This window comes from Solea senegalensis, linkage group LG18 (genome assembly GCF_019176455.1).
Source record: "Solea senegalensis isolate Sse05_10M linkage group LG18, IFAPA_SoseM_1, whole genome shotgun sequence".
NCBI lineage: Eukaryota > Metazoa > Chordata > Actinopteri > Pleuronectiformes > Soleidae > Solea > Solea senegalensis.
In genome coordinates, this window is record NC_058041.1 from 5,711,105 (window position 1) to 5,734,419 (window position 23,315).

Genomic DNA, 23,315 nt, shown 5'->3' on the forward strand with positions numbered 1-23,315 from the left:
GCAGGTATCATTCAGGACTGTCGCTCCGGTGATGGCGCACTGCCACTGGAGATGAGAGAGTGTCGGAGCTCTGACCTTTCCCTGGTGGTCTTTCTGTAAACGATGATAATGATTGCTCCGGGTTACAACACCTATCCTCCCCTCCTCTTTCTGCCTTTCTTTCCTTTCCCTTCCTTCCTTGACACTCTGCTTCCAGTTCCATCTCTCTGCTGCCATCATGCTTCCGCTCCTCTCTCTACCTCGACGGTGTTAAAGCCTTGGGTAATAGCCGAGGGTAATATCCCTCCCTCCCACTGATTTCCTTTTGTACTCGCAGGAGAAATCCTAGAAATCCCCTCTCCTGCTCGCCTGTTTAATCTCCTTATCGGTGTGGAGATTACAGCGCAAAGTGAATAGAAGAATGAGCGGCAAAGACCCAAGCACCAAGTGGAAACTGCTGTACTATGATACGGCAGGACTCAAGGGATTACAAGGATCTCAGGAAATAAAAGTGGCTAGAGAGGTCCCGTAAGGCCTTGACCGATATCAGCAGGAAGAGTCTGGACATTATTTTATGTTAAAATACAAAACACTTTCATCACCATTTGTCCACTGTTGAGAACACCATAAAATAGTCACAATACTGACATTAGCAGCTGGATTAGAGGTTCCATCCGAGGGTGAGGCAGATTTCCACTTAAATCATCTTTGGCAATTAGTTGCACTGACATGCGAGGAGAAGCAGGAGATTCCAACTCGGCAGACTGTTCCGTATTTACTGCTCTTTCACTATTACTATATGAATTATTTAAAGTGAGTTGTTTACATACTTCACATGTTAGTCTCACATTCGACTCGCACTCGCGTTCCTCTTGCTTCTCCGTATTCGAAAAGTCACTCACAGTCTCAGTCTCTGCACACTTATGCAAATCGCTTCTCATGTATATGGATTCTTTATGATTCTTCACATCTCTTCAGTCCCGGGTCATCAGTTGAGTAAATCAGTTATTTTGCACTGCGGCATCATATAAAAACAGCTGAGTCGGTAACACTTTTTTTTATTTTATTTTATTTTTTTGATTATAGGTAGTAATATCAGCTAAAATGATTCCCTGAACAAGATCAGACTGTGGCACCACTTTGTTCACTGGCGCTCAGATAATCAACACAAACATGTCAAATTATTATTATTATGAATTGATTCAGCACCAGTGTGACCTGTGCAAACTTCAATGCGGTGTTTTAGATTGAACGGTGGCATCTCTGACTATATTATTGCGTGTCAATGGTTTGGCACTCGTGCTGAAATATTACTGCAGTGGTTTCTTTTATTTTAAGGTAAATTGTATTATATTGTGCAGTGCAAGTGGCACGTAAATGGGATTTCTAAGAGGATTCAGAGGCTGTGTGTGTATAACTTATCCAGTGCAGATGTTAAAAAGAAAAAAAAACATAATTCACTGCAGCTTGTTGCTTTTAATGATTAGATAAATGTCATATGTAAAAAAAAATACATGGGGAAGAAATAAAGGCTCTGGCAGATGTAGTTTAACAAGGATAAACACACATATTCTCTTTATAAAGCCACTATCCATAATATGCGGAAACATGCACATGCATCGTTTTTATGCACATGTAAAACACATCTGGCTCCAGAGCAGGAACATTTAAAGTGGTGGTGGGGCACAGACACGGATCGCTAGCGGTTGTTTGATGCCTTCTTGTAATTGCAGTTGCATAGATTACATGCAGTCTTTCATTAGAAGAGTTCGAAGCCTTGCGGGGTTATTGTAACAGACATCATACGTAAGAAATTACATCTTCAGGTGTGCTCACTGTAATATACCCTATTTCCTATATATGTGGAAACTGATAGATCTTAGTAATGAAGTAAAAAAGCAAAAAAATCAGATCTCAAAGAAGGTATTGTACCATTAGGACCATTAGCAATAACCCCAGGAGATTAACTTTATCAATTTGCTGCTCCTATGGCGTAACTCAAATGACAAAGAGGAAATAAAGGAAAGCAAAGAGAGGAAGTAGAACATTTCTGCAATAGTGTGAATGCCAACCGCTGTGAAACTCCCCTCAAAAAAACTACCTGAAATAAAACAAACAAAACCCCACTGCTGCTCTCTCAATTATCACAACGCTGCCTTGACAGTAGAGGTCAACGTCTGCCTTCACTTCAACACCATCAGTCAAAAAAAAAAGCCTGGATCAGCTTTAATCTCGTGTACAGTAATTACATGTAAACATCCTAATGGCTGTTAAAATGCAGGGGGGGGCGGGGAGATTGACTACCTGCAGTTAACCACATTCCACTAAATCTGAGCCTAAGCCTGACTGTAGTTGAGTGTACAACAGCGGGATTGAGCGGGGCTTCATCCCCAACACCCTCAGATTAGGGAGTGTGAGCTGGCGGTAGAGCTCCAGAAGAGGATCAAAACTGAGACACGCAGAAGACAGAGAGGAGTTTAGAGGGAGCGATCTCTATTCTGGAGCAGGTCCTCATTTCACTGTCTAGCACTCTGGCAGGTCTCCCTCTCTCTCCTCCTCTAACCCATGCAGTCCCCTGCTCAGCACACTCAATTATTCATCAGCTTACAGATGCACTGAGGAGAGCAGCGAGGGAGGGAGGGAGGGAGGGAGGCAGATGCATATCTCCCTCTACTCTTTACTGTAGCTCCTTTCTTCCCTTCTTCATTTTCAAAAGTGACCACCCCTTCATCTTCATCCTTCCATGTGCAGCTTGAATAATTAACACGTATGACCCCATGGGTGCAAACGAGAGGAACAGAAAAAAAAAGCGCTGGTCATCACCTTTTCCCTTTCCTCCCTCTTTCTGTGTAACTGGTGAGCACCTGAATCCTTGCACAACCTGCACCAGCTTTCTTCCTCTAACAATCGGTCCAATCCACCACTTGCACATTTGCTTCTCCGCCTCCATTCCACCTCCACCTTCACTGTACCTGTTCATTAGTTCCGGCTATTTGCTTTGTTTCCTCTCTTCCCGGCCCCTGTTAGCATTCTTGCATCCCTCGCGCGCCGGAGGTCTTTGTTCTCGCTGGTAAAAACTACTTTAACTCTGCTCCTGTCGTCAGAGCCGCATCGAGGAGATCGCTGCAACTTCAGAACTCACTCTCGTTCTCACCCCCGTGCCGCAGCACAACCGCCGTATGTGTTCCACTGAAAATTTAACAATCAACCCATTTTCAGCTCTGTCATAAACAACGCCCTTCGTGCGCGAATTTATTTACAGTACATCTTTTGCTACTGAGGAAGAGAAGGAGGGGGAAGAGGGTCGGTAAGCAGCTGTGATGAAGAGGAATAGCTAATGTCAGCTGCACTGGTTGCTGCCTCAGTATCAAAGCCCCCTGCTTGCTTCATATCTGCAGACAGCCACCAGCAACAGACTCCCCATCATTAACTACTGAACTGCACACCGGACTGAGTGAGGAAGAATGGAGGGGGGCACGGAGATAAGAGGAGGACAACATGATAAAGAGAAAAAAAGACGGAGAGGAGGAGGAGGAGGAGGATAAACTAACCAAACCAGAGAGAGGAGGCTAAGACTGACTGAGTTTCCCTCAGAATAGTTACATCATCTTTGTCTGCTCTCGCTTCCTTCCTTCCCTTACTTATTTACTTTCCTTCTCTCTTGTTGAATAAAGCACTCCTACTTCTTCAAACGGAAATTCCAGCCCTGCCATTAGGAGTGTCTGCGTAGAGACAAAGCAACACCAATCTCGGGCAAATCCACACCATTTAAAGTAAAGCAGATGTTCTCTTGCCAGCAGCCAGATGCAGGCGGTGCGGCGTGGGTGGATCAGGACAGAGGAGACCGACTACTCAAATAACACGTTTGTTTTCTTGTGCATCTTTTGGAGCGATGTAATCTGAACAATGTTACAGCAGCTTCACCCTCTGATGGTTGCTTGCTCACAATTAAAACAAAATATTGAAACAATTACTGCACACCAAGTCCAGGAGTCTCAGGGTAAACTAAGCCTTAGGGGGAGAGAATTTCTATTCAGAGCTAAGTTTAAACTTGTTAAACTCAGGAAAGCTTGGCAACTCAAAGCTATACGGCTTGTATCGAATCACAATGCAAAGCTAGTGCTAAATTGATCAGGAAGAAGCCTTAAGGTTTGCTGGTGTACGCGGCACACACCGGGCCTGCTTCGGGGTATAGCTCGGAAACGCGTTGGACATCCCTGCGCTTCAAACAGCAGGCAGAAGCCAAGACTGGAAGCCTCCTGTGGGTCTTCAGTACAGCTCGGTTTCTCCAGACGAAGGTCAGAACACGCCCGCATGGCTGAGTTGCGAGCTCCACACTGCACGTCAATAAAAAAGCCTCCTTTACACACATACTTTCAGCCGAATCTCCGGTCTAGGCCCGAGTCCCATGACAGGCACTGCGGAAACACACTCGCACAGAGTGATGGAGCTGCTGATCCACATGATGTTTAACCCTGATAATGTGATATAGCTCCAGCTCGCCCGGAGCCAGGTAAATGGTAGATGTGTACTTCAAGAGTACTACATGTGTATTACACCCCGCGTTGACTTTGAGATTTGTTAAAGAATAATGGGAGGGAAAACACAGCCTGTAAGAAATGATGTGCAGACTGTGAAGTCGAACATTTGGATAGAAGATGTGATTCTTTCCTATTTTGCTCTGGGTTTGAAAACACACGAGAACGATGCACTTTCAGGATTCTGTGAACGATTGTTCATTTCAGGATAATGGGGAACTGTTTTATTTAACGTTACTCTTTCTGTAAAGAAAAAAAGAAAGAAAAAAAGTTCAAATCACTCCCTCACACCAATCCCCAGAGGGTAAAAAAAAAAAAAATCTAATTTAAATGAATTTGATAAAATTATGAATATGAAGCAGAAATTATTCATGAGGATGTAGGAACTAAAGAGTGTCACTGATCGCCATTAAAGTCATCAGTGATGGAGCATCTACACTCATCATTCCTTTAGCAATGTCACATATTCACGTCTCAACAGTGTGACGGGACAATTCATGTCTCACCACATGTACGAATTGACCCAATAATGATGCGGCTTTAGTCCCTAAAATGATATTAACAGTACGAGCTAAATTTGATCAACTACGTGAGGCTCTAAAAAGGCAATTTATCACATTATATCTCTCTGTCACATCTCTTTCATTAGCGTTTGGATTCAGAACACGAGACACGCGGCAGCCTTTCGACTTCCCTGCGTAGGTGACGCTAATTATTACTCTCTCCTTGTTTTCCCCAGATTGTTTCATAAATAAAGCGGAGTAGACATCTGTAGCCTGCGATCAGAGCACTTGATAGGAATGAGGTGTGATTCTTGTCTGATGCTTTTCAGATTTAATTACGGCTTGGCAGCAGCAGAGTGTCTCTCTCTGTTGGAGGATTAAAAGTAACAGTAGGATTTAACAAAGAAAACAAACAAACAGTATAGTGATGCAAATAAGAAACAGCTGTGAGATCTGTCTCACTCATCACGGCAGTGACAGAAGACCTGATAAGGAAATACAGCTTTTGCTTGAAATCCTCAAACTTTCTGGAAAGACTCAGACATATAATGTTGCTGCTAAGGTAATTTACCTCGGATGATACGCAGCAGTAACGTGTCTTTGTTTAGAGCAATTACAAATGAAATAGTGGAGGTTTGCGTGTAATTAAATCTGTTATTATTGCATATGAATTTCCCTCTCTCTTGCTCTCTCACACACACACACACACACACACACACACACACTCTATTGCACGACCACAACATTAAACACAACTTTGCCCATGTAACCCTCCCTTCACTGAAGGATTACACATGAACACACCCTCTCTTTTGCAGAGGTAGACAATCTGTCAACCTGTTGGTGGCTACTAAAAAAAAAAAAACCCAGCATGTCACCAGACATGCTGCTGACACACTGAAGGTGCAAGGTCCCCTGCTTTTAAAGACCAATCCCCCCCCCATTGTTACACGTGACCTCCATTATTAAGGATAAATGCAGTTCTGCCGTATTCCCCTGCAGTAAAATCTCTAAAGTCAGACTCATAAAACAAGACATCATGTTCTCGTTTACTACAGCAGCAGAGAGGTTATGTATCTCTGTAACAGGGGTGTACTTTATCAATACCAATAAAAATGCCACATCATTAATACGGGGCTGTGTGTGTGAGAGGGAATGATATAAATGTCCATGCCTTGTCACTTTACTCATTCTCTCGCACAGGTAAGAGAACGCTCCAGACTCTCTGGAGCAAAATAATAATAAAAGAAAACAAAAACACTCACATTATTTTGAACAACTGCAAAAATAAATAGCTGGAATATGCAGGGAAAAGTCACCGTCGCCTGCTGTATGTCAGTGTGCAGAGTGTGTGGTCACTTAGCAGCGTTCAGGAGCCCCACTGGGCCTCAGTACTCACCCAGAAATACATCATCATCTCGGCTGAGAGGGGGTGGGAGACCAGGGGTTGGAAGACGGGGGCAAGCAAGGACACCGTAGAGGCCAGTGCTCTTCCTCCTTTGCTCTCAGTTTCTCTGTGTTATCGCCTCGTTGTTACCTATCTGTCCCGCTCTCAACTGATCTTCGGTCAGTTGACTTTTTCTTTTTCTTTTTTCCTCTCGCTCTCTTCTCGGGGAAGTTTCTGTCCCCAGTATTGTCTGCTGAGTTGTATCTGGTCGCCAGCTAATTGCCCCCGTGTTTGTGGTTTTTGGAGCAGAGTAACAAAGTCCCTTTATGTGTCCCTCTGCCCCCAGAAGACAGTCGGTCTTCCTCTCCCGCAGCCTCTTCTGAAGCGTGACTTTGCTTCTCAGAGTCGCCGCTGAGGCTCTCAAGCTGCTGAACCTTCAAAAAAAAAAAAGAAAAAGAAAAAAGTCTTCCTCTGCTTCTTCGCTGAGGGTGAAAAGAAGAGGAGAGAAAGAGTAAAGAGAGAGATAACAAGAGAGAAAGTGCTGAGGGGCGTTGTTATTGTACCTCCCTTTTTCTTTTTGCTCTTTACTTCACTCCTTCTTCTTCCTCTACTGCATTTTCTTACTTCTCCAACTTGCCACCCCTTACTGCCCACTTAGCTCTTCTGGCTCTCTCTCTTCGCCTGCTGTAAACTACACTACACTCTGCATCACTGACACACACTGAAATCTCTCAGTCTGAGCACACTCTCTCCCCTCTGCTTTCCTTCGGCTCTCGCTCAGGGTAGCTTCAGTCCAGCAGCTGTGATGTGAGGGAGGGCAAGTCTGAGGCGGACTTTTCTTCGACAGCGTTCCTGGGGAAAGAGCGCCAGGAGAGGCTGGGAGGTGGGAGAAGCTGGAGATCACCACACGGTACAGTAGCACGGAAAGCTTTCATCCGGAGAGAGACAAGTGAGGAGGGGACGCCGTGAAGGAAGGCTGGTGGTGGTGGTGGTGGTGTGTGTGTGTGTGGTGGGGTGGGGGGGTTAGAGTAAAGGGAGAGAGAGAAAGCAAGAGAAGAGAGAAGGGAGGGCGGAGGGATGAGGAGATGAGCTGTTGTAGGGATGCCGGGGGGACAGGCTGTGTAGAAGTTGTGGGAAAGCCACACAAGGAGCTGGAATGAGCAGGACTACATGACAGAGGAAGGGAAGGAGAGGGCAGCTTAGCTTGTTGTTGCTTTCGCTAAAGAGCCAACGATACCAGCTGCTTTCATTAAGTTGCACTGGGAGGAGGAGGAGGAGGGCTGGAGGTTCGGTGCGAGTGGGGGGTAAGAGACAAGAGAGCCGTCAAAACAAATATCAATTTAGAGAGCTTGTGTAACCCAAGAGGAGAGGAGGAAGAAGTGAAAGTGATTAAAAGAGCTAAACTGGAGCCGCTGCATCTCTGCTTGTTCTCCTTTTGTTTCATTTTCCTTGTCTGCAGAGGGAGGGATGGTGTGGGCTCGTGTTAATGTATAGATGTGTATGATTGTGTGTGTGTGTGTATAGTAATGTATAAGTGGGGGGGGGAGTGCTGTTTCTGTACGGTTAGGGGCAGAATTAAGTTTAGGGAGGGAAGGCCTGTGTGGTGTCACTACATCTATAGGACATTTTCTGGCATAAACAGGACCAATAGTCCTCATGGAGACCAAAACCTGGTCTCAATGAGACAGAACCTCATTTCTGAGGAACTGGATAAGTTAAGGACTATGATGTGAGGTTATGGTTCGGCATTAACTCTTACCGCTTTGTTTAGGGTGTCCCAATGAACAGAAGTCAACGCAAAGTCCTTAAAAGAATAGCTGTGTGTGTGTGTGTGTGTGTGTGTGTGTGTGTGTGTGTTGCACAATTTCTCCTGCAAAACTGTTAGCAAATTGCTTTCATACCACGTACGTACATATGGGCCAACACATGTTCATACAACGACACTCAAATATGTTTTGCACTTCACTGCCGCCACTGACGTTTGCATCATCTCACAAACACACAAACGTGTGCGTTTGTACCTGCATACATTTCGATGGTTGTGTTTGAGAGTGGACAAGCATTGGAGATGAACTCACACACACACACACACACACACACAGAGGGAGACAGAGAGAGGTGGGTAATGGTTGGAGGCTGCCTCAGCACATTTACCCCCTCACACCACCACCAGTCAATACACCACTGAGGCAAGCTGCCACGTTAACCCCTTCACTGCCTGAAATACTGCACTGCACACACAGGGAGCACAAGCAACTCCACAAGTACGCTTCTCTGTGATCGCGGAACATTGGTATTAATGGTATTAACTCTTTTTTTTTTTTTCCCCTTTTGATATATAGAATAAAATCCATCTTGTTAGGAAATCATAAATAATGTAGCGCCTGAGAAATGTAATGTGATTTCAGTCATATTGGCAGTGTAAGAAAAAAAAGAGAAAAAAGAAAACCAATATATTTAACATCTAAAAATGAAATAAGATTCATCAGTTGGATTTAAGTCAAAGTTTCTGTTTCAGACCAGGTAAAGACAAATCAGAACTAGTGTAAAAAGAGAATGTTCTGTGTTCTTTAATGTTTAAACCCACATGAAGAAACATTGAAGTACACCATCATGGACTTGATGATGGATTTGCTCCCAAAACAAACTCACTTCTACACCTTTACATCATTTACTCCGAATTGGAAGCTTTCCTTTGGGATTCTGCTTCATATCAACACAAGTGTGTCATATCATTTCTCCAGATCTATCAGCGTCAGATGCAAAGGTTGAGCCCACTTGTGCTTTGTGGCATGGATCAAGCTGAAAGCAGAACGATGACAGAAGGTGTGATAATGGTCAGCAACAATACTGAGAAAACCATCACAGTCCAACAGTCATTACGGGTCCAAAGAGTGTCCAGAGAACCTTCAACACCTTTACAGCATTTAAAAACAGCCTTAGCGGAAATCCCATTCATCAGAACCTCATCAACAGTTGACCATCTGTGAGGAACATGGTCTTCTGCTGCAGTCAGTCCACCTCAAGGCAGTTACCGTTAGCCTCTCTGTCTGCTCCTCTGACCTCTCTCATTAACAAGGTGTTTCTGTCCAAAAGAACTGCTGCCCGCTGCATTCGGCTGGGCTCTGATGAGAAGATTTCTGATCCTTGTTCCCCCATGTTCTTTATAAACTGCTCATTCCTCTGTGCCACAGACGCCCACAGGTGTCCAAAAAAATGATTTAAGACGAATCCAAAAGACTCAATAAAGCCTTATCTTACATCACCAATGAGCTCTCACGGTAGCACAGTGGCGTACGTCCATTTGTTAGATCAAATACACACATTTTGTTTGTTTGTTTGTTTGTCTGTCTCATAGCTCAACACACAAGGAAAACAACCAATGGAGCATGATGCAGTGTATGATAAAAGTAGCAGAAGAGCAGGAACAGCAAGTTAAGTTTCCTCAAATTTGAGGCATATTAACATTTACCAAGAGGCTAATTCACAGTTAAGATATATTATGAAGTATACAGCCATTTGTGCTGAAATCAGACTTGCTTGAAATGAGGCCATTTACATACATGTATGCATGTCTGGTGTACAGCCTCATCTCTCACTCTCATTCACACCTCTCTCTTGAGATGACCAAAGGCTCAGCGATGGGCCGCCTTCTCTCTTTTCTCCCCAGCAACTACCATAGTAAAAGCTAACATTTCCCTATCAAAGCTGGGTGTCATGCTATTTCAGGTCCGGGTCATGAATAAGTTAGTCTGGACCTTGCATACGAGTGAGCGAACGCAAAGAAAGGACGGAAGGAGGAAAGGAACGCGACAGATTGGTGGTGGGCGGGTGTGTTCAGGGTCTGGAGCAGCGACGCAGGTCATTGAAGATGTGAAGTAAAGAAAATGTGTGTGTGAATGAACACGGTGTGCACCCCATCGTACTCAGTGCACTCAAGGGTTAGAGTTTATAATCCAACTATTTTTTTTTATTGACAACTTATTATACATCTCTGGTTTATGGAATATAAAAAAACAGACATATTAACCAATAAGTAGTCTTTTAAGTCTCTCATTGACAGCACCTTCTAAGGCGCCCTCCATATGTTCCATGCACTTCTATTCATTCTATGTCATTCCAGTAGCAGCAATAGGTTATGAGGAGGTCATCCACATATGTATGTCCTCTGTGACCGAGGGGTTGTATTTCTATAACTGCTCATGAACCTTTGCTTACAGTCTTGTCTTGAGACGTCAACTTCCATCCATCCATTTTCTACCACTTTATCCTCCACATGTGCCAGTCTCAGCTGACATAGGTACACCATGGACAGTTTGCCAGTCCATCACAGGGACACCTAGAGACAAACAACCATCCACTCTCACACAGTGTGTCCAATTTGCCTAATCCCCACATCTGCATGTTTTTGGACTGTGGGAGGAAACCTACACACACACACACACACACACACAGGGAGAACATACAAACTCCATGCAGAAAAACACTCGCTCCGGCTGCAGGCAAGAGTGCTAACCACTATACCAACAGTTTAGCAGTTTAGTTTTGGTTTAAACAAACGATGAAAACCTGTCAAGAAGACACTGGCTTATACAATGGATCTCACCTCATCTCAAAGACACAAAAACAAGTCCCGAACTAACACAAATTAGGGAAGCCATAGTAACAAAGAAATAACTTGTTATAAAGGAATTCAGTAAAAAACATTTCTAAAGATGATGATGTCTTGGCTGTGAGGACCTTGGAGTTCCATATAAGCACAACAAAACATGCGAGTGAGATTTGTCCATGTTTTGTATAATAAAAAAGGAAGATGAAGGTGACTAGCCTGTGTGTTTGTGTCTGTTTGTGTTATACCAGTGAACACTACATTTAATTGTTTAATTGTTTTGCAAGACAAAAAGAGAGTTGGCTGGACTTATTATTTTCAAATGGTCACAATATAACTGTATAATGTTATTTATTTTTAGAAAATAAAACTATACCCTGCAAAATATACCCCTTTGATTTTCCGCTGTACATTCTGTCTGCTGTTTGAACTGGACTCACTGGGAGGCCGTGAAACCTGCTCGACCCGCCTGAACACCACAACACAGCACTATTGATCTTTACTCTCCCTGTGCTCTTTGTCGCTGTGTCTCCTTTTTTTTTTTTCTTCCCCACCACAACAACAAGCTCACTTTGTGCATCGGCCCACTAGGAAAGCCTCGGTTCTCCTGATGGCCACACTCACGCCATTGCTGCAATCTGTATTCAGACAACAGCTCATTATACAGCAGTGGCAGAGAGCTCCTATAGTTTCCAGCAGCAGGTTCTCTATGAGATCAATGAGCTCAGGAAAATAATATATAAATATATATATATATAAATATATATATATATAAATATATATATATATACATATATATATACATATATATATATACATATATATATATGTATATACAAGACAGTGATCTTGATTTCAAATGATTTAAATAGTGTAAGAAACAGTTATGAATATTACATATCCAATGTTGTTTATGTCTTACATAAAATCCAAACCGTTTAATGCACATTTCTTTTTACAGTCTTCCTCCTGGTTTGCATAAACCCCATCTGTCTTTTGTTTACGCCTCAACTTAAAAGCTGCAGATGACGTTACCCATGATCAGGGCCGGCCCAAGCCTTTCTGGGGCCCTAAGTAGTGTTTGATTCCCCCCCCCATTATTATTGATGCAATGTAACACCATAAATTATTTATATCAAACCAGTGTCACTCTTCTCTTAGAGGGTAGCAAAATTACAAAAGTGGCCTAGTATTAATTTGCACTTTTGTATTCAACGTGAAGCACTGAATTAAACATGTAAACAATTTGGTGGCTTTGGTTTTTAAAAAAACTTAGAACAGAACTACAAAATAAATATCTAAACATTAGGGAAGCAGTGAAATGAAAATTGTTGGCCAAAACCCAAAACCAAAAAACCAAAGGAAATTATGATGTCAATTCTTTACCATTGTTTTTTTTCAATCTAATGTTGTTGTTATGGCTGGGACTGTGGGACAGACTCTAAGTGGCCACAGTTTTTGCATGCATCCATCATCACAACGTCCTGTTTCAGTGGTTTTGTTTTTTGTTGTTAAAAGTCTTTCGGGAGAAAACCAAAAGTGCCTTTTTCTGGCATTAGATTTATTTTATATGTTTTAGATTTGTTTCTTTCCACACACTATTTGGTTTGCTGAGCCCATGTTAACATGACTACTCTCTTACTGACACGAGGGAAACACAGTGCAGACATGCTACTACTCTATGTCTCTAGATTCCTGCATGGTTTCCTCATCATGCCATAAAATTTAAGTCACTGCCAGAGCACAGTTATTGGGGAAGCACTATGTCCTCAGGTCATCAGTACCACAACCTCCCAAAAAAGGTCAGGAACTTCTCTAGACTATATATACTATATATACCAAACGTATATATATATATATATATATATGTTTGGTCCTTCACTGGTAAGTTCAAGTTTATATCCCTGGACTTTCATTCATGTCCACACACAAACATGTTGGCTTGCATTGAAGTATTTTACTCAGGTTTTGGGTAGCAGTCACTGTTGTCGTTATAACCGGTCTTTAAAAGTCAACTTAAATTCATCTTAACTTCCAGTTACACCTCTCATTAGTTAAGGCTTTATACTTTTTTTTTTTTTTTTACCAACAATTAGTTTTGGTCTTAATGAATCCACAACCATAGTCCATGATGTTCCACTGATAAAATGAAATGTTTGTTTGCCCCCTCAAGCACTCAAGTGTCTCTCTGTGGATATTTGTGCCCTGTGAGTTGCAGATCTGTGAATGAAAAGCTGCTCCTGCTCAAGACCAGCTGCTTAAAAAATAAGAAGGGTTAACTAATAATAAAGTCATTGTTTATTATTGAACTTTTTTTTGTCTCTTCTGCTTCCGTCCCGGAACGACATGACAGCACCTAGTCTTAAAGTGAGCAGAGCCTGGAGCTAACTTCTGTTCTGATTTGGCCGCATAAACAAATTAGCTGTAGAAATGTGAACAAATGAACAGTTATCCTTCACCGCCGCTCTCTCCACAGACTGAGGAGTACTAACCATGACTAGAAAAACAACATTACCTCATTTTATGTCTAATGAAGACACTATATACCAGGTGGTTAAGAACAGTGAACACACACTCAACGACACACAAAGTCTAATCATTGTAGGGAAGCGTAGATGAAGCCGTATCAGTGAGGGAGCCTGTGCTGCATGGAGCTAATGTAAAATACAAAAAAAATAAACAAAATCAACCATAATCCTCCTCCTCCTCATCGTCATCATCAAAAAACTGACGCAAGAAGATCAAAACTTTACTCTTTGCGTTGTACTGCAGGCTGCATCTGAACGTCCAATGAAGAAAGCTGTGAAAAGGGAGTCGAGAGACTCCAGCTGTTAACTCTGGTATCTTTGTTATCAAGCTCCAACCAGCACTCAACATCTGCAATGCACTGAATCATTTAAAACAGCTCTCTCTCTCTATCTGTGGATGTGTGTGTGCAATAATGTTTGATGATATCAGATGCCGTATAGGTATGCACGGTTAAAATATTTACAATGTTAAAAATAAATATTGCAGATTTCCCAGTGCACCGTCTGAAACTCAAAGATTTCACAGAGCAATTACTTTCCAGTTTTCCAGAGAAGATGCGATATGATAAATTATCCGAATTCATAATCTCTATACATATATATACATATATATATATATATAAAAAACACGAGTGATAATTATTTCTTTTCTCGTACAGCACAATCCACTGTCTTTCATTAAAAGGCATTAGCAAACAGACAAATTGGGGGAGTGTGTGCGTCGCGCGGCCTCACGGGCGAGTGATCCGACTCAAACATCCTCGGTTGTATTCTGACAAGGCGACATCGATATCTATCAAATATAACATTTATCAGCAGTTCAATAAAACAGAGCAATGCAATCAGAAAGTGCCAGGGAAGATATTACAGCCTAATTCAAAGTTAATTGAAATACCACTAATATTGCGTTAGTTTGTGTTAATGCCAGAACACAATCCATTATTTATGGGACTGATCCTGAAGTATTAACAACAACTGGCAGACACAAAGCCTTCACGGAAAAATGATTATTTACGTTCCGAGAATCCTGAAGAACAACCAAAAGACTCTTTCACTCTTTCTTTCAACCTAGTGAAGTCCTTGAAGTTTTCTTTTTTTTGAACATATGAAGGGGAACCATTATGACCTGAAAGGTGAGTGTGTTGTGATCGATTGAGGTAGCTGAGGTAGGCCCCACAGCCAGCACAGGCTCCTGAGCACCCACAGGGAAATTATGCTGTGTGGTAAAAAAAAAATAAATAAAAAATGAAAAGGAACGAATGTGGTGTCAAAGCAATGGTCTTTAACTTTATATCCATTTGAGTTCAACCAACCAGTGGATCCTACATGTGTCTGTCAAAGTAACAGTCTTAAGATGAGTTGGGGGAGGAGTCAGAACCTGGTTTATTTAACCCTTTAACACCTAAGCCTCATAATGTCCCTTTTTTATGCTTATTTTAACCATAAAAGTGTCAGAAAATATCATGTGATTAAGTGCTTTTGCCCATTTTTCCAGAATAACTTTCAATATAAATTAACAATTTAAAATGAAGAAAAAAAATACACTGGATTTGATGTGCTAAATTTAAACAGTACAAATATATTTAAAATAACATTTGTTCGAGTCTTAGTCTCAATGTCCGAAAAGCAGGCCAAAAAAACGGAAACTATGTACAGGTGTTTTTATCCAACTCTCTCCTCTCTGACGACAAAGGCACTGATTCGCCGGCTTCCTTTCAACAGCGTGCGTGAATTACTGTAATGACTACACATTGGCTTTGACGTGCAACTTCTCAGCTTTCAGAAACAGTTGGAATGTTTCCGATAGCACAAACCGTCGTGTAATCACGGTTAACGCAAAGTGCACTTGCATTGCAGGGTTAACTAATATCGCTGCGTTATTCTGTTCCTTGCAGTCGAACCTATTTTGCAACCCAGCATATCTGTGAGTGATGCACAGTGGTGTGTAGTTAAATAGCCAGCAGCTGACACAAAAGACAGAAGAAGAAGACAAGACATAAAAATCAAGCACTGACCAGTCTGGTGACGAGGGGAACCCCGAAATGCCAGAAGTGCTCGTTGAGCAGCCCGCTGTACACCACGTTACCAAACAGAGCAATGGTTCCTGGTTTGCACAGACCAATTCCTGGCTTGGTTTCTGCAAAATAAAAAAGTATTATTTTAAAACAGTTCATATAAGGTGTTTACTTTCCCATATATATTTCTCTCTACCTCATCTTTCTCCACTCTCACAACCTTTCCTCATTTCTTAATCACTTCAAGACCATTGGTCCTTGAAATCTAGTTTAAATAACCAATATTCTGAGTGGCTATTGATGATGGAAATACAATAGAAGTCATCGTGCATGCAAACAGGAATCATTGCATTTCCTCAGTGTTGCATATATACTGTATATACATTTGCCATTTACATTTAAATATTGAAAAGAATCAACACATTTTCACAGTTTTAGAAAACAAAATCCCCTCTGCTACATTTACAAACCTGACATCATTGTTATAAAGTGGATCAAGCAAATGAATAATTTCTGACTTGGCCCATAAATCCGCTCTCTTTTACTTTTTGAGTTATTCTGCTCACAAACAGACACACACAGGGAACTGTAGGCAAAAATGTAACCTCCTCGGTTGAGGTAATAACAGCAAAGCAACCATGCAAATGTAGCCACCTTATGGCTGCAGGCGCTAGTGGAGAAATAATTATAGCTGAGACTTCCGGAGCAGAAGCGGAAGCAGCAGTAAACGAGTTCTTTCCAGTGGCAAAACACGGTGGCGGCTGTGGCAGCTACATGGCTCCGGGATGGGGCTGTTCCTGCGATGTCGTTTGGAAATTACCTGATGTGGAAACTAAAACTTAAAGCCATGTGGGACACTAATGCGCTCACTAGGTTCGTGCCTTTAAATAAATAAGATTGTGTCCCACCTCTTTTTAACAAGTATATACTGATAGGCTGTTCATAGCTTTACTATTGCATCCCAGTGTTCTATACACAGTAAAGCAGTCAAACAATGTTAAAATAACAGTAAAAGAGTGTATTTAACTCTTCGTGTTGTGTTGATATGAGCCGAGTCAAACTGGACACATATCACGATTGTATCTTGTCTTAATCACTATTGGTGTTGGCACTTTAACTCTTTAACACCGAAGCCTCAAAATGTCTGTCTGGGATTTAAAATGAAGAAAAAAACGAAAAGGGTTATTTAAAAACCAGATGAATTGAATGAATTTGAATTTGTGCGTTAAATAAATCGTCAACTATTTTGACAATCGATTCATCGGTTTGAAGATTTTGTCATTATTAAATCAAGATTTCCTGATTGTTTCAGCTTCTTAAATGGGAATATTTTGGTCATTTTGGTTTGTGGACAAAACAAGACATTCGAGAACATCCTCATTTCCAGGTTTGACAAATACAACATTTGGTTCAGGCCAAAAAATGGAAACTTATGTACGGGTGTTTTTTTTTCCAACTCTCTCCTCTCTGGTGACGAAGACGCTGAGCAAATGTTTCAGTTGAAATAAACCAACCAGAGTCCGAGGAAGTCCCTCCTAACACCTCGTATATAATCACAGTCAAGATGTGCGGCTATTGGCCACTGACTGGACAGTTGTCAAGAGTCAATTCGCTGATATAATTACATGAAAACTATTAATACTCAATGAGATTGGCAATGGACGCCAATGAATGATGACATCTAGACACGGAGCAAATTAAGCGTTTCTCTGCGGTTTCACCGGAAACGCTTCATCGGTTTCGCCTCATCCTCTCCGTGCCATGATCTGGACTCGGCCAGTTTATCCTGGCTTTATAAACCTGGGCCTACCTCACATTCCATCACTGTAAGTAGTTTGGCACATGTGCCCACAAACACAGAGAGAGAGAGAGTGTGTGTGTTATGGCCTCTTGGCTTGGAAAGTGTGTATCTGCTAGGCTTGCATCCACAAGCCCCGTGGGTGTGTGTGTGTGTGTGTGTGTGTTTAAGAGAGATGGAGAGTGGGAGACAGATTACTCCTCAGTCTGCTACCCCACTTGGCTCACCTGATGCTGATGGCAAAAATGGAAGGAGTGGAGAAAAAGAAAATTTGATTTGGGCATATGGTGGTGTTTGGGCGCTGGTGTCTTTTGCATAGACGTTCTCTCTCCTCACACTCTCTCTCTCTCACACACACACACTCACCCTCCGTCATGTTAAGAGAGTTGGATGTACCCGGTTCACCCCCACACCGGACCAATTTATCATCTCCCCTCCTCCTGTGTTCAGCACCACTTTCTCTCTGAGCATTAGCTTACTTCCCCCATGTTTATAGCTCTCCATCCTCCCACCAAAATAATCCACCGGGAGCGTGTGTGTGTGTGTGTGTGTAAGCAAGAGAGCGAGACAGGCAACGAGAGCACCAAGGAAAAGACAGAGGGGTAAGAAACGCAGCGAGACAGAAAAACCTCGAGTTCCATGGCAGTTAAGTATGCGCTTGTTGCGTGAATGTCATTAATAACATTAATGACCACTTTGTTATTGAAGTGTGTATAATAGTGAATCAGCATGAATGATACCAGGACCCTGAACCTGAAGCGGCAGAGTGGAATTCAACTACTCTTGAATTTATAATGTACAACTGTGCCATTCACACGGCGTCAACATGTCTGCCGCGAAGGAAGTTGTTCATCACGCGACTAAAGAGGTGGCGCTTATGAAGAATAATGGGGCTACCGTGTGTTTACCGTGTCATCACAGTTCAAACAATCTACTGAGATCCTTCAGCCTCCACAAAATGAATGCATGACTAAATTGGAAAAAGTCTAATTTTGCCAACCAAAGATGAGAGAGCGTTGTTAGGTGAAGTGAAATTTATAAACTTAATTGTTTTTACATGGTTAATGACAAAATTATTATAATAAAAAGTTAAAAAATAGGACTTTGGTGAATGTCTCTTTTTTTACACTTAAGGAAAATGTACCACTTTAAATTGACCTGCATCTAATTCAAACCTGGGCATACACTGCACAGTCCATCCAAAAACAACCTCCACTATACACTGCATCCTAAAAGGCTCCTGTAATAACACTGAGGTTAAAAAAAACAAAACAGAATAGCTTTGAAATTTGTGCCTACATGTCTTTTAATCGTTTCTGCGAGCATGAATATGGAGAAGATCAATGTCAATCAGCGTCCTCCTGTTTCCGTGTGATCACACACGGGGAAAACAAACTTGGGACTTTTTAACAATATGACAGATCGCCAAAGCCGGGGAAACAAACTGATAACACTGCCGGTTAAATGCCTAAAAAATATTAAAAGTACAGTTGGTATGGAAACACACTGGACAGAAAAGCAAACTTCCTGCGCTCCTCATCAAGCAATCCAAAGGAGCCAATAAAGACTTCATAAGCCATCAAGCCTGCCAGTGCATTGGTCAGCACTGTTACTAATAACTGCTGATGAAAATCATAAAGGCCAGTAAAAGCTCATGGATGAGCTGCCGTGGTTTCTTATTACCAGCCGGTCATTTGGAGACTAATATGTCCGGGGTCTTAGTTAACTATAGCAGACATTTACACACAGATTTACACAAGTGCTGCAGAGCCCATAAAGGATTTTGATAACCCTGAACAGTTGGTGCTTGTGCTCAATCGCTCACTTCTTGTACAAAACGTTTTCAGGAGGAAAACTTGGTATTATCAGCTGTTTCAGAAACAAAGAGTATTCACTATACTCGTTGCATTATATGATGCAATCTTTCACACTGAACAAAAGACGATGAGAAACTCCGTCGGCAGAGATGGACAGCAGCTGCTGAGTTGCTACACACACCGTGTCTCTGCTGTATTTCATTTTTATTTATTTATACTTTGCGGCGGCGTGTGAAATGTCACTGGTTCCTCCCCACTCCCTTTGGGTGAGCAAATGTTTGTTTTGATATTAATGTTCGGAGAGGTTCTGCATCCCGGAGTAACTTATCAATGCATGGCTAAATCAATGATTAGCATCCTTATGGATTAGCTCCAAATCGTAAAAAAAAAAAAGGGCCTTGACAAGCCATGTGGAGGAAGTAATATGATTCAATTACGCTTACTAACCTTCCCTTTGGTACACACACCCACTCGCGCGTGCGTGCGTACACACACACACACCCCCCCGCACATGCTGCTGTGAACAGCAGCCCAATAAAACAGCACTTAATTGGCACAAACGCCAGAGGGGCTGACCACATGTATATTTAACATAGTGCTGCATTTCAAAAAAAGTATAACAAGTAATTGGTGAGAGAAGGACGCCGGTATCATGTGTGCATACATGAATATTTGTCGTAGGTACGGATCGACATGGAACTCATGGAATACATAATAAACAAAGAAGCACTTGAATACACAAAAGCCGTTGATCTTGCCCCCAAAAAACAATTTTAAATATAAACATGTGTAACATTTCCAAGAATTGGTCAAAGGCAAAAAGTTAAGACCTCTCTCAAAGTGACTTAAAGTGACAAAAACAGGAGGCGTTTTAGCGTCACTCCTTTCCAATGAGTCAGAAGTGATATTCCTGTACCGCCTCACGCCCGTTGATGAAGAACCCTCTGCCTGTTTCTTGGCCTGCTCCTCATTCCCTCACAGACAAGACTACACATGAGACCCGGTGAGTGTGTACATTTTTCAAACAAGACCTGGCCTCTGTATCGTTTCACATCCTTTATTCATTTTGCTACAGTTTAGCTTCAGGCCTTCACTTCACCTGACTCACCTGTTATTTCAGCTAGTGCAGCATTTCAAACCATTTGTGTGTGTGTGTGTGTGTGTGTGCTCTCTCCCTCTCTCTCTCTCTCCCTCTCACTTTCCCCCCATGTTGCTTTTATCCTCTTGCTCAGTTTTGGCCATTTCTGCCTTCAACAGTCATTCCAATTCTCCAATCCCGAGAACATCTTTGTCCTCTCCCTTTCATCCTCTTCCTTCACTTCTAGTCTTTTCTTGCTACTCCTCCTTTCACAGCACTATGATCTCCTTACCTTCTATTTTCTATTATGCAAAAGTTTCCCCGTCTCACACTTTCTTTATTCTCCTCTTCTGCCCAATATCCATTTGTATTTTTCTAATTAAAAAACATCCTTCTTAATCCTCATTTTTTCCTCTCCCTTTATTTCTTTTTACCCTGGTTTCCACTTCGACTTTGGCTTCCTCCAACTCCTTCATCGTACTACTTTCACAAATATTTGTAAACTCCTCTCCTTTGTCATTCTCGCTCCACCCATTCATCTCCTCCCTCAACATTTCCACCATGCAGCCCCTTTATCCAAGCTTCCTCCATCCATCGTCGCTCTCCCATGGCTCTCCACCAGAGACAGCTGGTTAGGTGGGTGTGCCTGCTCCTGTTAGTTTAACTGGAATGGCCGCCTGGCCAGCAGGGCTTTGATCTATTGCCAACAGCTCCCGCAGGTCCGCAGCCATGCCAGACTGAGGCCTTTAAGTGCTCAAACACCCCAACTTTAGTATCCTGGCTATGGGCAGCATGATGACTATCTAATACACAGCAAATGTACATGCTGGACTATGCAGATGAAGGGGAGGGTGTGTGTGTGTGTGTGTGTGTGTGTGCACCTGTGGTTTTGGGGGTGGGTGGTACATCAGCCCAGATCATCACTCTCTGCTGATGATCCCACAAATTAACCGACTGGAAACCCCCCAGAGGCTCGTGCCTGTGATGAAGATGCCAGATTTTAAATTGAGATGTGAAGAATTGCGAGTTCACACGCATCCGTGTCCGTGCACAGACACCTGTAGGCGAGGGAGGATGAGCCAAGGAAGGGTTTCTGAGACGCAGGCAGACGTACGCGGAGAAAAAGGGAAAAAAAAGAGGCGGCTCTATGTTAAGAGGCTTCTGAGTAATCATTCACAACCCCGCCACTGACAACGCGACACAAGCCACTTGGCATTCGGCTGCGAGCGGTATAACACCGTAGCTTGAAAGGCAAATGGTGTGCGAGTGCTGAATGGTGCACAGTTTGCTTCAAAGCTCCATCTTACACAAGTTTGGAAACGTGCCACTCAACACTGCCTGAAACCAACTCGGCTCACTCACTGCCACCAACAGCTGCTTTGGGAGGATTCCCATGAGGCTGCTGGGGGTGCGGGGGAGGGTCGCTAAGCTTCGTGTTGGCTTCCCCTCGCGTTGTGTGTTTATTCGTAAGACGAAGCACTACAAAGCCAGCTAACTGTAAAACAATTAGATTAGCATAAATACGTTCAATTATACATGCAAAGTTAAGGCCCGGTGCTTTGAAAAGGGGATAGATTCCACTGAATTATTTAGAATGTACAAATATTGGTTAAATCAGATCGAAACAACACAAAAGCAAATATGACTTCATTATTTCACAGCGGCCTGGGAGTGCACCATATGCCTCTGTCCACATTTGTTAAACACATTTGTTTACTCACTGTTTGCCACAGGGATACAGGAAATACGGGAAAAAAAACAATAACAATTTGCATGATGGGGTTATGGAATTGGCTTGCAGTTAAAAAAAAAAGAAGAAAAAGGGTTGATGATTATACTTTAACATAAAATGAAGATGTTGAAAATAAGCACGGTAGTGTTACCTATCCCTGCCTCTAGCTTTTTGCCTATGGCAGAACATCAGCTGTTAATAATAAACTGTATTCTTTTATCTGTTGATAATAAGACATTTTGTCCTGATGCGTTTACCACCAAGCAACAGTTTCCAAAACATTTTCAGCTCTCACTCCTGACAGTGGTTTCAGACATCTCTCTTCATAGCATGTTGTGTGAATTCAATGAAGCATTTACATCATTTTAGGGAAAGGGCCTCAAACTCAAAATGAGCTGGGGGCCAGTGAACTTCTAGTCTGGTCAGGAGTCAGGCCAGGGGTCGCTCAAGTCCAACCTGATCCAATCCAGCACTTTATAAACAGCTGAAACAAGGTGCTTTACATCAGAGATAAATAAAATATAGAAACACAAGACCCAATAGACCTAAGAACAAGGGACACAAGTCCAAAACCTCAAGTCTAGTAATTAAACATTAAAATGATACCTCGATAACCTCATCATGGTGTTGAGGTTAATAAAATATATTATGGATGATATTGCACACCATTTCAAAGTGAAACTATAATTGTGATGCAAAATGAATCTGTAAATAACAAAGACAGACAGAATCAATCAAAATAACGTGAAGACAATTAAAACAACTAAAACACTAGACAAGCTTATATATGATTAAATGTTGAATGTATAGAAATGTTGTTCTCTGTTGGGCAGTTTGAGCCAAAGAACACCAACAACCCTAACCCTGGATGAGACCCCTGTTTTAAGGTCTTTTATATAATTTCTTTTTACTTTTTTCAATATCAGATACTGAGCATCGGTATTAGTTCATCCTAATGGTTTCTTTCTTTCTTCTTCTTCTTCTTCTGGCAGATTAATTGCCATTTGTCCTGGATGGACACAGTGAATGTGTGGAATAACTACACGGAGAAGGAAAATATGTGATTTATTTCATGTAACTTCAAAGTAGGCCGCTTTTCTTTTTTTTTTTTACTGAAACTGCGCTGTGAGTGTGTGTGCGTGTATTTCAGACCTGGTGTCGACTATGATACAGGTCAGTAGTGAACACGCATATGCGCTCATAAAAGATACCGTGTGCTCAAGATACACACAAACACACAGACACGGGCAAACACAACCCCACACTGCCGAGGAGGGCAATAATCTGCAAGGTCAAGGGAGCTGCACATGATGTAGTTGGTGATACATACG

General features: G+C 42.2%; 1 protein-coding gene across 1 annotated transcript in view; it reads right to left on the reverse strand.

The window, feature by feature from the left end:
* Window positions 1–23,315, reverse strand: part of LOC122758930 (RNA binding protein fox-1 homolog 1-like) — a 319,477-nt gene that overhangs the window by 70,410 nt on the left and 225,752 nt on the right. Inside the window, exon 7 of the mRNA XM_044013335.1 lies at window positions 15,560–15,681. Within this exon, the coding sequence (XP_043869270.1) occupies window positions 15,560–15,681 (122 nt within the window). The remainder of the gene's footprint in view (window positions 1–15,559; window positions 15,682–23,315) is intronic.